General features: G+C 39.9%; 1 protein-coding gene across 3 annotated transcripts in view; it reads left to right on the top strand.

Annotated features, from left to right (window-relative positions):
- agbl4 (AGBL carboxypeptidase 4) overlaps positions 1 to 13,693 on the top strand; it is a 294,079-nt gene that overhangs the window by 109,092 nt on the left and 171,294 nt on the right. For all 3 annotated transcript variants that reach the window (XM_026914463.3, XM_026914698.3, XM_026914614.3), the window contains one exon: positions 7,631 to 7,725. In XM_026914463.3, coding sequence (XP_026770264.2) covers positions 7,631 to 7,725 — 95 coding nt within the window. The remainder of the gene's footprint in view (positions 1 to 7,630; positions 7,726 to 13,693) is intronic.

Raw genomic sequence — 13,693 nt, 5'->3', positions numbered from 1 at the left:
CAGGAATAAGAAAGCTGTTTAAGGGTTTTTTTTTTTTACACTGAATCGAGTCCTGCTTTCTCAGATCAACAATAACTCCCACAACAGTCATGGTTGTTTTATCTTGCAATTTGAATAGCATTAACATGCTTTTTAAGCTTGGGGCAAATGCATTAGGGGAGGGTGCATTAGGGATTCGGGGAGTCCATGCTGTCATCCCTACTCACATTTCTATAGCACTTTTTACTGTTTCTACATTTGGTGACATTTGAAGGGTGCAATAACAATTTTATGTTTTTATTTATATGTTTGTGTTTAGTATATCCCTGATCTCCTCTCCTTCTTCTTTTACTAGATTCCTTGCTCTCGAAGCACAGTTTAAATCTATCAGAGAGTGTATTTAAGGAATGTGCCCTGTGAGATAGCCCCAATTAGAAAGGGGTAGAGCAATAATGCAACAGCTTAATTGCATTAACATAATGCCTTCTAACGATCATTACGCTCGCCAAAATAGTCATGATAATAAAGCAATTACTATTTTGAGAGCACAATTACCCACAGTGGCACCTTTTCTGGTGTTGTAATTACAGCGTTTAGATGCGCAGACGCCGGGTTTCAGCATGCCGGGGGAATGGAGCACCAGGAGAGACAGCAGGCTCGTCATAGAGGTGCACAATTTATAACCACATCCAAAACATGTCTCTGGCTGTTCAGCAGAACCACGCAAGGAACGAGTGCAGTTGATTGGTTGCATAGATATACGATGTTCTCCAAGTCCTTCACCGGTGGACAAAAAAGCTTAAGATAATAGAAGAGGGAAGAAGGCAGCGTAGAAAATAGATGGATAGATAGCAGTGAGAGAAAAAGGAGTGAGCGAGCGAGAGGAATATAAAGAGAGATTGGTTTTCATGCCTGGTAGTCGGCGGCTGTGTAAATCTCGGAGGAGCGGAGTGGGAGACAGCAGAAGGTTGATAGTCATCCATCACTTCTGACAATTCCACCTCTTCCCTGCAGCCTGACAGGAGACCCTGAGTGAGAGATGGGGTGGGGGGAGATACATAATGTGTAAGGGAGATCAAAACAGAGTGACAGAGAAAAAGAAAGTAAAAGAGAGGAGACTGCTGAGCAAATGAACTCCTCTGTTTTTGTGAGTAAGAGAAATAGAGATAGGTTTTATTTTATTCATTTTTCTCTCTTTCTGCACTGATAGAGAGCACACCATACTACAGTAAGATTGGAATACTGCTCTGTATATATTGTTAGTGCTGCTGAAGCTGTGAGAAGTGAATCAATTTAAATTGTAGAAATGCAAAAATCCTAGAACAGAGGTGGATAAATATCAGACCAATAAAGTAGTATCATTATCATTAAAGCAAGAAGTATAAAGATGAAGAATTTGAATTCATGCTCACACACACAGAGTTTCTTTTTAAAGGCCAGTTTTATTAGAATGGCTGTGCACACTGTTCTGTAGGTTAATGGACCGCTTTTGTGACTCGGCAGACATCATTGTCTCACCAAGTATGACCTCTCGCATCGTGCCTGCTGTATTTTGTCGGCCTGTCACTCAGTGGATGGGCAAAGGCCTAATTAAACTGGTGCAAGTTGTGCCTTGCTCCTAAACAATGCCGCAATAGATTACCTTTCAGCAAACAAGCCGAAAGCACACACTTCCTGGATCTTCGGTGGAATAAAAGATTCCTGTACAAAAGGCTAGCGGATGCCTCCGCAAACAAAAGGTCTCTGGTTTTTCTGTCTTAAAAAGACTGTCACAACCTGCTGCTATCTGATCTCCCTCACACAGCCTTTTGAATAAGAGGAAATTAAATTCTGACATTTAAACAGTGCTCAGCAGGTCGTCTGCTGATCAGTAGTCACTATGGGAAAATTTCTCGTCACCATTTCTAAAAAGAGATTGTTGCTGGATGTGGTACATTTGGCTTTAATTAACTGGTGTGTTTTGAGAACAAGCAATCAGGGTGAGTTTGTATGAATGTGCACATGCTTGTGCATGTGCGAGTGTGTGGGTGGGTAACTAGAGGTCTTAACCTTCTTCACTGACTCAAAGCAGCATCTGACATTGGCAGCCTATACATAGCTGTGTCACATTTAAAAGAGAGAGAGAGAGAGAGAGAGAGAGTGCCATGGCTCATCAGGGTGTGATAAGCCATGGCATCATGCCTGCTTTGTGGCTTTACACTTTCACCAGTTTGCATGTGTCAGACCCAGTTTACCCAGAGGTCAGCACATCACACTGCCATCTGGGAGCTTTATAATACACTTTGTTTTGTTCTAAGATATTGTAAAATATACAGACCTCATCCGAAAGTATTGGAACGGCAAGGCCAGTTCTTTTGTTTTTGCTGTACACTGAAGACATTGGAGTTGGAGATCGAAAGATGAATATGAGATGATAGATCAGAATTTCAGCTTTCATTTACTAATATTTACATCTAGATGTGTTAGAACATGTCACCTTTTGTTTGAACCCAACCATTTTTCAAGTGATCAAAAATATTGGAACATGTGACTGACAGGGGTAAATTGTTGCCTAGATGTGTCCAGTTAGAATAATTGTTTAAACAAGTAATAGCTCTGAATGTCTACTCTTGGTTTGAGCGCTGGGTTTCCATTTGTTGTTAAAAAGGATAAAGCAATGTGAAGACCAGAGAGCTGTCTCTAGAAGAAAAGCAAGACATTTTGAAGCTTAGAAAAGAGGGGAAATCTGTCAGAGCCATTGCAAATGCATTGGGCAAAGCCAATAGAACAATTTGGAATGTCCTAAACTACTGGTGTACTAACAACCAGACATTGAACAGGTTGGTCAAGGAAAACAACAGCAGTTGATGACAGAAAAATTGTGGGAATTGTGAAGAAAAACCACCAAAACAACAATCAGTAACATCACCAACAACCTCCACAGGGCAGGGGTGAAGCTATCACAATCCACTGTTTGAAGAAGACTTCGAGAGCAGAAATATAAAAGCAAGATGCAAACCATTCATCAGCAGTAAGAATCAGTAGGCCAGATTGGAATTCGCAAAGAAATACAGATATGAGCCACAAAAGTTCTGGAACCAAGATTAACCTCTACCAAAGTGATGGAAAGGCCAGAGTGTGGAGAAAGAAAGGATCTTTCTTATGATCCAAAAGACACAAGCTCATTGGTCAAGCACGCTGAAGGTAGTGTCATGGCTTGGGCTTGCATGGCTGCTTCAGGAACAGGCTCACTAACTCACCTGTCTTCTTGCAGGTTGCTTTGTAAACAGGGGCATTGTTGCCAGTGATGCTACTCTAGTTTTAATATGGTGCTTTGAGTATGTTTATTACACGTTTAACTATATGACACTGCCAAAGTTTTACTGTGATGCACTATAGTAACTATGGGCTATATTCAGAGTTGAGTTACATGTGTGTAGTGAGGATTTAATACCAGAATTGCGCATGCCAGTTTTTGTGGCATGGGAGTTATTTGGGTGCAGACATGGAGATGCCTAATGCAGAGGCATATTTCAATTATGTATGATTTTAATTTAAGCCCATTTTACTGGTGCAATATTGCCGTCCGACAGTTTGTGACCACAGTACGTCATCCTGAAATTTATATTTTGGGCAAAAAATACACTTGAGGCCAATATTAGAAACTAGTAATAATTAATAGTTAATAATATTGTCCCTTAAAAGTAAGTCCACTTTATAGAAGAAAACGTCAAATTAACAATAATATTGGCATTGTTATTAATTCAACAATTCAAAATATCTAATTAAAAGCACAATAAAATAGACTACATGCTGTGCACACGTGATTTTATGACCTCAGTTTAGTATCTTTTAGCTTCATTAATTTGTACATACAGTCAACTGTCAGTGCACAATACAGAAAAATAAAATGCAAAATAATAGAATGTACTGGTTCAAGTGCTATTTTATAAGCTTCTGATTAGCAAGGTAGATGTTGGAAATAACTATGACGGACATACCACTGTAACCTTGATATAACCATAGTTTGTAAATGACCACATTTATTTATTTATTTATTATTTAGCAGGTGCTCTTATCTAGAGCAACTTACAAAGAGTGAAACAGCTGAAGGCGCAATGACACAAAGTATTTGGAGAGTCTTTAAGGATTCTTAACCTAAAACAGAGACTCAAGCTGGTTTATGCAAGTGCTGCAGCAGTCTATTTGGTAACTCTAAATGACAAATTCGGAACTTAAGTAAGGATTTACATAAGTGCTTAAATGATAAAGGCAAGTGAAGATAACTACAAAGTAGTGTTATCCTAAATATTATCTGAAGAGGTAGACCTGTATATGAAAAAAGCTATCTGTTCACAAATACTTCATACAGAATCTGTGCTTTTTCTTATGCATATAAACTCTAGCATGTATCTTATATTATTCAGCTTCGAATGTACACGGTGTCCTCTCTTTAACTGTGGAGGTCAGAGTATATTATTTATGTCCCTCTCCATTTAGAGGAGTCTGTTAAATATTTTAAGCAGTGTTTTTTTCCCAGCGCAGGTCTCACTGCAGATCGATCAGTATCAAAAGACACCATTTGCCCCCAAACACTGTTTGACATCCAGCTATTTCTGTTCTGGAGTCCTGCCTCAGTTATTTTAGTCCAGGATCCGCCCCTTTCTCTCTCTCCCTTTCTGTCTCTCACACACATAAACTCTCTCTCTCTCTCTCTCTCTCTCTCTCTCACACACACACACACACACACACACAAACAAATATATACCATGTTTGTTCTTTCTTAAATCCTTGTAAGCATGATTATAACCCACTGCAAAGCAGTATGGATGTAGAACCAAATAAATAAAGCAACTCATGTGGAAGAACTGTGCTTGTGGTGAAACCCTTACCAAACTTCATGAGCATGCTTGTTTGTCAGCCATGTTAGGAACATTGTATGCATGTCATTTATCAGGTTCTAATGTATGTAGCCTCAGTTTCTTGCAATGGAATTTGGGCAGGAAGAATCATATTTTACATGTCATGTGGCGAGGCCTCCTTCTCTCCTCTCATTTGCAGACATACTTTTAGACATCACTGTCAATTTGTTTGGAGACTTGACTTGTCAACACATTACTGTATACTGCTATATTGCTAATATTGCCTGCACTGCAGTGCATATGATTTACACATTACACCCTCTTCCCATTAGATGCACAGTGATATTGAACACACTGTTCACATATCACTTTCCATTTCCTTTAAGTTTGAGATGTATCACATATGAAAATCACTCTGTTGTATTGAATCTGTACAAATACCTAATGTATGGCAACGGTGTTAATTAGAAAATATTTGCAAGCATGGACTGGATACGTCAAAGACATTTATATGTTTGCAAAAAAAGCCCATTTTTAGATGTTAAACATCTAATGAAATTGTTTTGCTTTCATTGAGCAAAGTTAACTTGAAACATTTTCCAAGTCCCAAACACCCTACCTAGTCATTTTTTGTTGTACTCAATTTTTCTACTCCAGACATCTGCATTTCTCAGGCCACACACTCCTCCATAAGTTTATACAAATTGTGCTTCAGACTCACATGCTAATTTGCAGTGAGTTATGACTTCCCACTCCAAGCATTTGAGCGTTTTTGGTATGCGCAGAGGCCCCAGGTGTGGTTTCCCTGCCCCGCTGACTCTCATGAAGAGAGTGGGAGCTTTGACAAGCCTGATGGAAATGACATCTCAGACAGGCTGGATGATAATGCACTCCTCCTGCTCACGCTGTAATTAAATTTACAGGACAAGCAGCTCCTCTGACGATCCTCACTCAGCTTTGGGAGACCAGGCCCAAATCACTCAGTGGTTTAACTAGAGCAAGGGGGCCACTAGCGATGGTGTGTGTGTGTGTGTTTGTGTGTGTGTGCGTGAGTGTAATAAACTCTCCATCTCACATACACATACACGCACGCACACAACACAAAGCTCTTAATGAGGTGGAGATGAAATTAGCTTGCCACAAACCTCTCCTTGCGCTTACCTCATACTAAGCCACCTATTAGTGCCAATGAAGACACTTCTGGAAAATTATGACAGACAATGGAAGAGTATTGTTCCTGACAGCTCCAGCGTAACCCAGCCTTGTAGCTGGTGAAGAAGAATGGGAAGGAAGCACAGGTTGTAAATCAGCTTTGACATTAGGAAAGGATTAGGAGTCACCTTTAAAATCAAGCAAGCACCTCTGGAAGGCCGCTGTCTTTCTATTGATAACGAAGTGTTTTAAATGATTTGTCATCTTTCGTGGATGAGAGCATGTATTTCATTCCATGAATCCAAAAAGACACCTGATTAGTCCTGACCTTACAATCCTAGGATGTTGGTGATTTGAAGAGAAAGTCAGTGTTTTTTATTAGACACACATTCATACCATCCACTCACATTACTTGACTGAAAACTGACCCAACCACATTTACCCCAGGGGCATGGTTCAGCAAAGCAGCCCAAACCGCTCCAGTCCTGAAAAAAAAAACAAGATTAAAAAAGAAGAAGAAAGAGCAAAGTGATGCAGAGTTGGGGGATGAGGATGTGTTTGCCTGTGGAAGGAACCAGTGAAAGTAGGCTTGCGACAGATGTGCAGGGCAGTAAAAGTGTAATTGAAATGCCAGCAGCAATGGTCTTATCTAGCTGCTACAGGAGCCTGCCTCGCCTGTGAACATCAGTTAAATGTCATTTTAGCCTAGCCCGATTCAGCCCAACCACAATCCCTTGCTTCTGTGACTACAGTCGCAGATGGGGAGGGGAATGTATGGAGGAACAGAGAGAAAGAGTGAGAGAATCTGACAGGAATAGGGCTGTAATAGGATTTCATCTGCACACCGTTAACTTCCACCACCTGGACTTAGTTATTAATTTAATATGGTCCATCAAGAAGAGTCATTTTCAGCTGCATTATAGACTTGCTTACATTATTGCATTAGTTATTTATATATTTAGGCCTCTGCCTTTTTTTTCTGTCTGATCTTAATCAGAGCGGTAGGTTAAATAGAAAAATCTTTCTGTATGTAGGTATGTGCATTTTAATGGAAAATTGAGTATTGCATTATAGTGAGTGCATATAAACTCTATATAAACGGACAGATCTGTTCTGCAGTGCTGTACTGGGACATCATTTCTGTGTGAGCTTTGCTATATAACTTACATGCAAATCCCTATCTTGATCTCATACACACCATAAACACTCTTTATAACAATACAAAAGCATATACGTACACAGATTGCTGAGGAAGGCTTTGCAGTTTCTGTGTTTTCTGGTCTCAGTACTCCACTGTACACAAACATATATTATACACATTTCCATCTCTTCCTATTAGATGCACAGTGTTATGGAAACGGTTTGTTTTATCACATTGCTTGCATACTGCTCACTTTACATTTGCATTGTTCATTTTTATACGTACCACATGTGATAACAGCTCTGTTGTATTTAATCTGTAGAAATACCTAATGTGTGGCATCTGTGTTAATTAAAATATATTTCCCAACAGAGGCTGGGTATCACTTGGCAAATTTCTGATGTAGTGAAATGTAGTTTCAATTTCGTCATATTAAGGTCAAAATCATTTAAATGTCTGCAAGCCCACTTTTAGAAGTTTAACCACTAAGGAACTGTTTTTTTCTCTTTTCTTTCAGAGAGTAATCTTTAACATTGTGAACTTCAGTAAGACCAAGAGCTTGTACAGAGATGGGATGGCTCCAGTGGTGAAGTCTACAAGTCGACCTAAATGGTACACACTTAAACACACACAAACATTAAAGGACGTTTACATACAGTACTGCTCAATTTTAAACAAAAGAAAATGAAGAAGTCTTAATGAAAAATAACGAAGTGAAATGTTTCCAAATTATTGCTAGAAAGACCAATAAACAATACAATAAAAATGTAATTAAATCCTTATTTACTTTTGTGTTTGCAGCTGCATAAACTCTCTTAGGTACAATGTTGTGCAGCTTTTAAGGAAATCAGCTGGTAGATTGTTCCAAGCATCTTCTTCTACACACATTGGCTCTTATTTGATCTAAGCAGGTAAAATCCCAGATAGCCTTGGAAATTTTGGGGGGTCTTTTACTATGGACCATTAATCGCATAAAAACAAACAAACAAATAAATAAATATGATTTTAAAAATTTGAGTAGGGTGCTTCAGTACTGTATATCAATTGTTAAACCGTTGGAAGCCTGACATTCCTTCATCTTAATTTCACAGCTGCGTCAACACCACTTGTACACCTTTTTTCCCCTTTAACTATAGAATACAATTTCTGACTTTCTGATGTTCCAGAGGAGAATTTTTTGTTGCCGTGGCGGATGTTTTGTCTCCATGGCAATGGTGACTGGGTAGAGCAAGAGACAGAGAGGTGCTTGATGATTGGAGAGATCGAAGTGATACTGAGCTTTGTTCTAAATATGGACAAACCTCTTACATGGCAACCATTTACCAGTCATTACCTACAGCACACAAAGGCACCATTTTCCCCTCTCACCCTCATCCTGTGTGAGTGCGGCTAAGGCTGCTTCTGTGGCTTTGTGTGGTTCATGTTTTTTTGTTTTTTTGGTCTGGGATTCCATAGCTGTCTGACTGTTTTAGTGCTAATGCTGGTGATACTAATAATTTGCAACTCAAACACTTGTAAATTAAAACATGCACCTTTGCAAACACCACAGTTGAGGCATTTTAGAGCATTTCTTGCCTCAGATTGCAGATCCTGAAAGAAAAATACAGCCACTTGATTGAATGCATTTTAAGGTTGAGTAGTATATAATAATTGTGTACCCATGAGAATGGCAAATAATATCTAAGATAAGATGGTTTTTCTCTGTATACTTCATATACGGTTTGTCTGAGCCCTTTGTCCAAATTATATGTTTTCCCTCACTGGCTTGGCATGCTGAGATAATTGCTTTCCTGGTTATGACCCATAGCTTGTGCACTTCCTGATAACTTTGAATGAAAGTTTGAGGCACACACACAAACACACGCACAGAGACACACACTCCTGTCCTATCAGCATCTATCAGACTGATATTTTACCATTCAGATGTGATGCTGAGATGCCAGGATGTATTTGCATGGACCATGGCATTTGGGCAAGTGAAGCCTGTCAGGGGTAATAGGTGGGAACTGATGGATTCTCAAGAGTGTGTGCGTGAGGACAACCTACTGATGGATGGAGAGTTGTGTGTGTGTGTGTGTGTGTACCAGTCTGGTGGACATAGAGGCATGCGTAACTTGTGGCATGCAGAACAAGGGTTACGTGACAGAGCACACTCGCTCAGCAGAAGCCTTGACATCTGTCAGGAGTGGATGAAGGGCGCTCCGACACACAGCAGGCGTCTGCCACAGCAGCCTGTCTGCCTCCACCCAGCCCCAGCCACGGCCTAACGGCACATGACAATTAGATGGAAAAAAAAACAATAGACATTTCACAGGCAAGCAGACGAGTGCCACAGCTCCTTCAGGTGCGGAGGAAATATCTCAGCTCAGATTGACACGAGCGCATTCAGATAAAGAACATAAAGCTGATAGCTGATATTAGAAAAGCCACTCTGCAAAAAGAATAACAACGTCCTTTAGCTGTTCTGAAGAGATAACAGTAATGTTTTGTCTAGAAAGATATTAGTGTTGTACTACGTTTTTTTTAGTACGACAAACTGTTATAGATACGAGAACATAATATACACTACAATACAATACAATGTAGTGTACAATAATACTCTGGCTATTTATTGAAGCATGTAGCTTTTTATTTCAGAACTGTCCACAGAAAGAACATATTAAGCCCAAGTTAACATTATTTATAGGCTACTTGTTTTTAAGTTATTGACGTTTGGATTAATCCCATTCAATTCAAGGGACCAGTCAAACAGATTAACTAAAAAACTTAATATTAAATATAATTACCTCGATTGTAATGGGGTGTGATTTCCAGAACTGTACCAAAGTTACAAAAAAAAACCACATGGACCCTTGACTGTGCTTCACAGAACCCTGTAATCCTGAACCCCTAGAGAGCTCTAGATCATTCTCTTCATTTTTCTGAATTTATTTCATCTTACCATTTAAACACATTTGATTCCAGTATCCCATGGCTCAATATCTGTTTGTGGCATGTGGTGTTCAAATGAGTCCAGCGGAGAGCACTTCTATGTACAAATGCCACCATGATAGTCATCAAACAGCTGATTAGCTCCTGCTAATCACACCTTGAACTGACCGTCTCTGTAACACGTCAAGGCTTTGGTGCTTCAGGAGGTTGGACAAAGAACATGGTTGTTTCATAGACTGTGTGCCAGAGGCTTACACACAGTCACACAAGGACAGATTCATTCTTTATTACATCCAGGCACAAAGGAAGGCCTTGCACATTTAATCATGCGCACACACAGACTTGCAGCTGATAATTGCTGAAAGTGAGAAGAACTCGAATGTCATCGGAAAACACAAGTGTGTAAAACACAAGTGAACTCGGGTCAGAGCGAGTATTCCGAGGCGTGAAAGAGTTAATGTGGTCATGCTCTTCTGTAATAAAGCCGATAATCAGTGTGGGAGAGGAGCCTCTTTCTGTCACAATATCTCCAAGAGTCCATGAACTGTAAGTGGAAATACTGAAGAAATTTTCTGCCTTAATTTAAGTTCTAACACCATAATTAACGGCTGAGTGCAGTTGTGGAAAATAAGGGTTTTATTTTTTCATTTCCCATGCCTATGCTAGCATGCAGTGCATCCTCATATCTGCATACTATGCTTCTATCATATTAGAGTGATTTCTTTTTCCCCAGGTACTCCTCAAATCTGAGATAAGATGCCGTCTAGTCGTTGCTCTCAGGTTTTTAATTTGTATGGGCTGCAGCCAGTGCTTTTTTTTCCTGTCCTTTTTACATTCTCTTCTCCATCCGGCTTCCATTAGGACAACAAAACATGGCAGGTTCAAAAGTAGTAATCTCTCTCTGTCAAGCCCAGATCTGGAATAAATAAAGCAATACACAAGGAGGTTTAGCTCTCTGATGTAGTTCTGTATGCAGGACACCAGGTAAACTGAAGAGAGAGAGGGTTGTACTTTGAGGATAAAGGAGGAGAAAAAAACGATTGCTTTTGCTGTATTTATCTGTCGAAAAATCACCCATGAAAACCTTTGAAACCTTTATCACTATGTGCAGAAAGAGTTCATCCTCGGCGCTGACTGAGAGTGTGTGTGTGTGTGCACAGATCAGTCCTGCAGGGTGGTAATTAGCGTTGATGGAGAGGGGTGTTTATGTCAGGTGTTAGGACACAGGTTATGACAGCTGACTGGAGCTCAGAGAGGCATATACCACGAATACGGGATTTTAACTCTCATTTTGTATTTTCCAGATCTGTTCCTCTGACACTCATCTGTCGCTTTGTTTTTCCTCTACATCTGTCCTCTGTCATCCCAGCAAAGTATAGTTTAAGAAACTCTCAGGTAGAGGATGGTGAATTATTCTAGGTTAGAAAGCTTTCTGGTGTTGGTCTGGTGTTTTCAGGTCTTGCTCTGGTGTGTTGAGCTCTTCAGGATTTAAGTGGATGGAAGCAAAGACTTACTGCTCTTGAGTGGGTGGATGGAGTGCAGCTCTCAAGTGCTCAGACAGGTTTTTAGCATTCTATTCATACAGGGAGGAGGAGGAAGAGAGAGATGCTTATAGAGGTGCTTATTTCAGTATATAGCTTGTCTAAAACCTCTTGACCAAATTGTTTCCACTGATTGCCATCTCGTAACTTAAAGTCCCCATGAAATGGCTTGAGACCTGTGATTTGATACTGTATGTTGAAATATTTCCTTTTGAAACAGGAAGTCAGTGTTACAGCATGTTGAAGTGCTTGACTGATTTACATAACAGCCAATTGCATTTGACATATACCATATCCCCGCTGAATCTAAACACACTTCATAGTAGTGTAGCCAACTATCTAAATATGGTGAAAGGTGAGATCCTTTTTTCAACTGTGGAGTATTTCGCACTGCTATTTTACCCACACCTGTCGACTTTAATGAGGATGATATTCTAGACGACGCAGTGTCTTGTATTTTGAGGGTGACAGAGTGCTGCAGGGTCACCACTGGTTGGCCACTGCTGTCTGAATGGTAGGCTTATAAATAATTTTAAATAATACTCTACTTGATAAAATGATATTACTCACTCTTACTGATTAAGAAGCCCTGAATATATAATGTATTAAGATGAAATTGTGTTGTTGATTAGTCTGAGGTAGCAAGACTGCCATCGAATAGCCCACTTTGGGTGTGTTTTATCAACACCTCTGAAAAGCCCCGTTAGTCCTAATAAAAGAGACAGTTCGGACAGCTATAATCAGAATAAAGGTAGGAGTTTAAGAGAGGAGAGTTGGGTTTATCAAGTAGTTTCTGTTACAATAGCTTGCTCTCAGTATCAAGCTGTACATTTCTTGAGAAGGAAATTCACACACTGTTATAATCTTCTCATTTAAAACTCCAGGCAATCTCACACAGTGCTGTTTTGTTAACTCACTTGAGTTAGTAACACTCTCCTTCTGATTATTTTGTTTCCTATTCCAAGGTGATGTCCTTTTGGACTCAGAGAGAGGACAGCATGTGGTCGCCCTGTGGGGGTTTATTTGTTAGCCTGCTAGAGCGAAGAATTGCAGAGCATCTTTCTCTTGTGGCGTAAATGAGAAAGACAGTGTGTGTGGTGCCTCAGAGCTGCTGGCAGCCTGGGCCCTCTGAGGATGGCCTGCGCTTTGGCACACAGCTATGAAGAGTGCAGAGAAAAGCAGCCCATTCTGATAAAATAGCATGTTTCAGACTAAACTAGCAGAAAAGAAAAAAGGAAGAAAAAACTTCTCTTGAAAATTTGCACTTCCTGTATCTCAAACAAAAGGTATGACATTAAAAAAATGCATTGTATAGATGATCAAGTTGGAGGATACAGTAGGAACCTGCATTCACCAAGTGACTGTATGGAATCATTTTTACCTCCCTGAAAAACAGGAAACTGCCTCTCAGAAGAAGGTACTGTCAAAATTAATAAGCACTTTCCCTACCAGCTGTTCTGATTTTAAGATATTTATAGATTTAAACTAGCAGGATCCAATTAACTGTGCCCCATCCCACCTTATCATTCTCAGATTGCTCTTGTACCTCTCCTCAACAAGGGAAACAGAGGAAAAGTCACAGGTAAATTAGACTCAAAACTCAGTAGCAAAAATAGCTCAGGACTTAGTCGGAGCTGACCTTGGCCAAGGATATTTTTATATGAGGAAAAACTAGAAGGAAATAATATACACACAGAGAAGGAATTGCTCCAGGAGGAACATTGCTCTGCTGGCTGGCAATTTTGCTTTTGTACTAAATCCTCCATGTAAACGCCTGATGCAAAAAATAGTGCAATTCTATTTGCACATGTCTCCGGCACATCAGAAAAGGAGCTTCCGGTAATTGTCCTGTCAGTCATGGAGGCTCCTAGTGCTCTGGCTGACTGCTTAAGCTGTTGGTAGAAGAAATGTTCCTTAGAGCACAGTGTGTTCCTTGCCCCCTCTCTCTCACTTTCTCAATACTCCATCCCGTATCCATACACGTACATATACATAAATATAAATATAGATATACAGTGCCTTGCGTAAATGTTTACCCACTTTTCAACATTTTGTCATGTTTCAACCTGGAATTGGGATTTTAACTATTTTTTTTACAGAATATATCT

The sequence above is a fragment of the Pangasianodon hypophthalmus genome, chromosome 8, assembly GCF_027358585.1.
Source record: "Pangasianodon hypophthalmus isolate fPanHyp1 chromosome 8, fPanHyp1.pri, whole genome shotgun sequence".
In the NCBI taxonomy this organism is placed as follows: Eukaryota; Metazoa; Chordata; class Actinopteri; order Siluriformes; family Pangasiidae; genus Pangasianodon; species Pangasianodon hypophthalmus.
The sequence above is the reverse complement of the archived record's forward strand: the minus strand, read 5'-3'. Positions and strand labels throughout refer to the sequence as shown.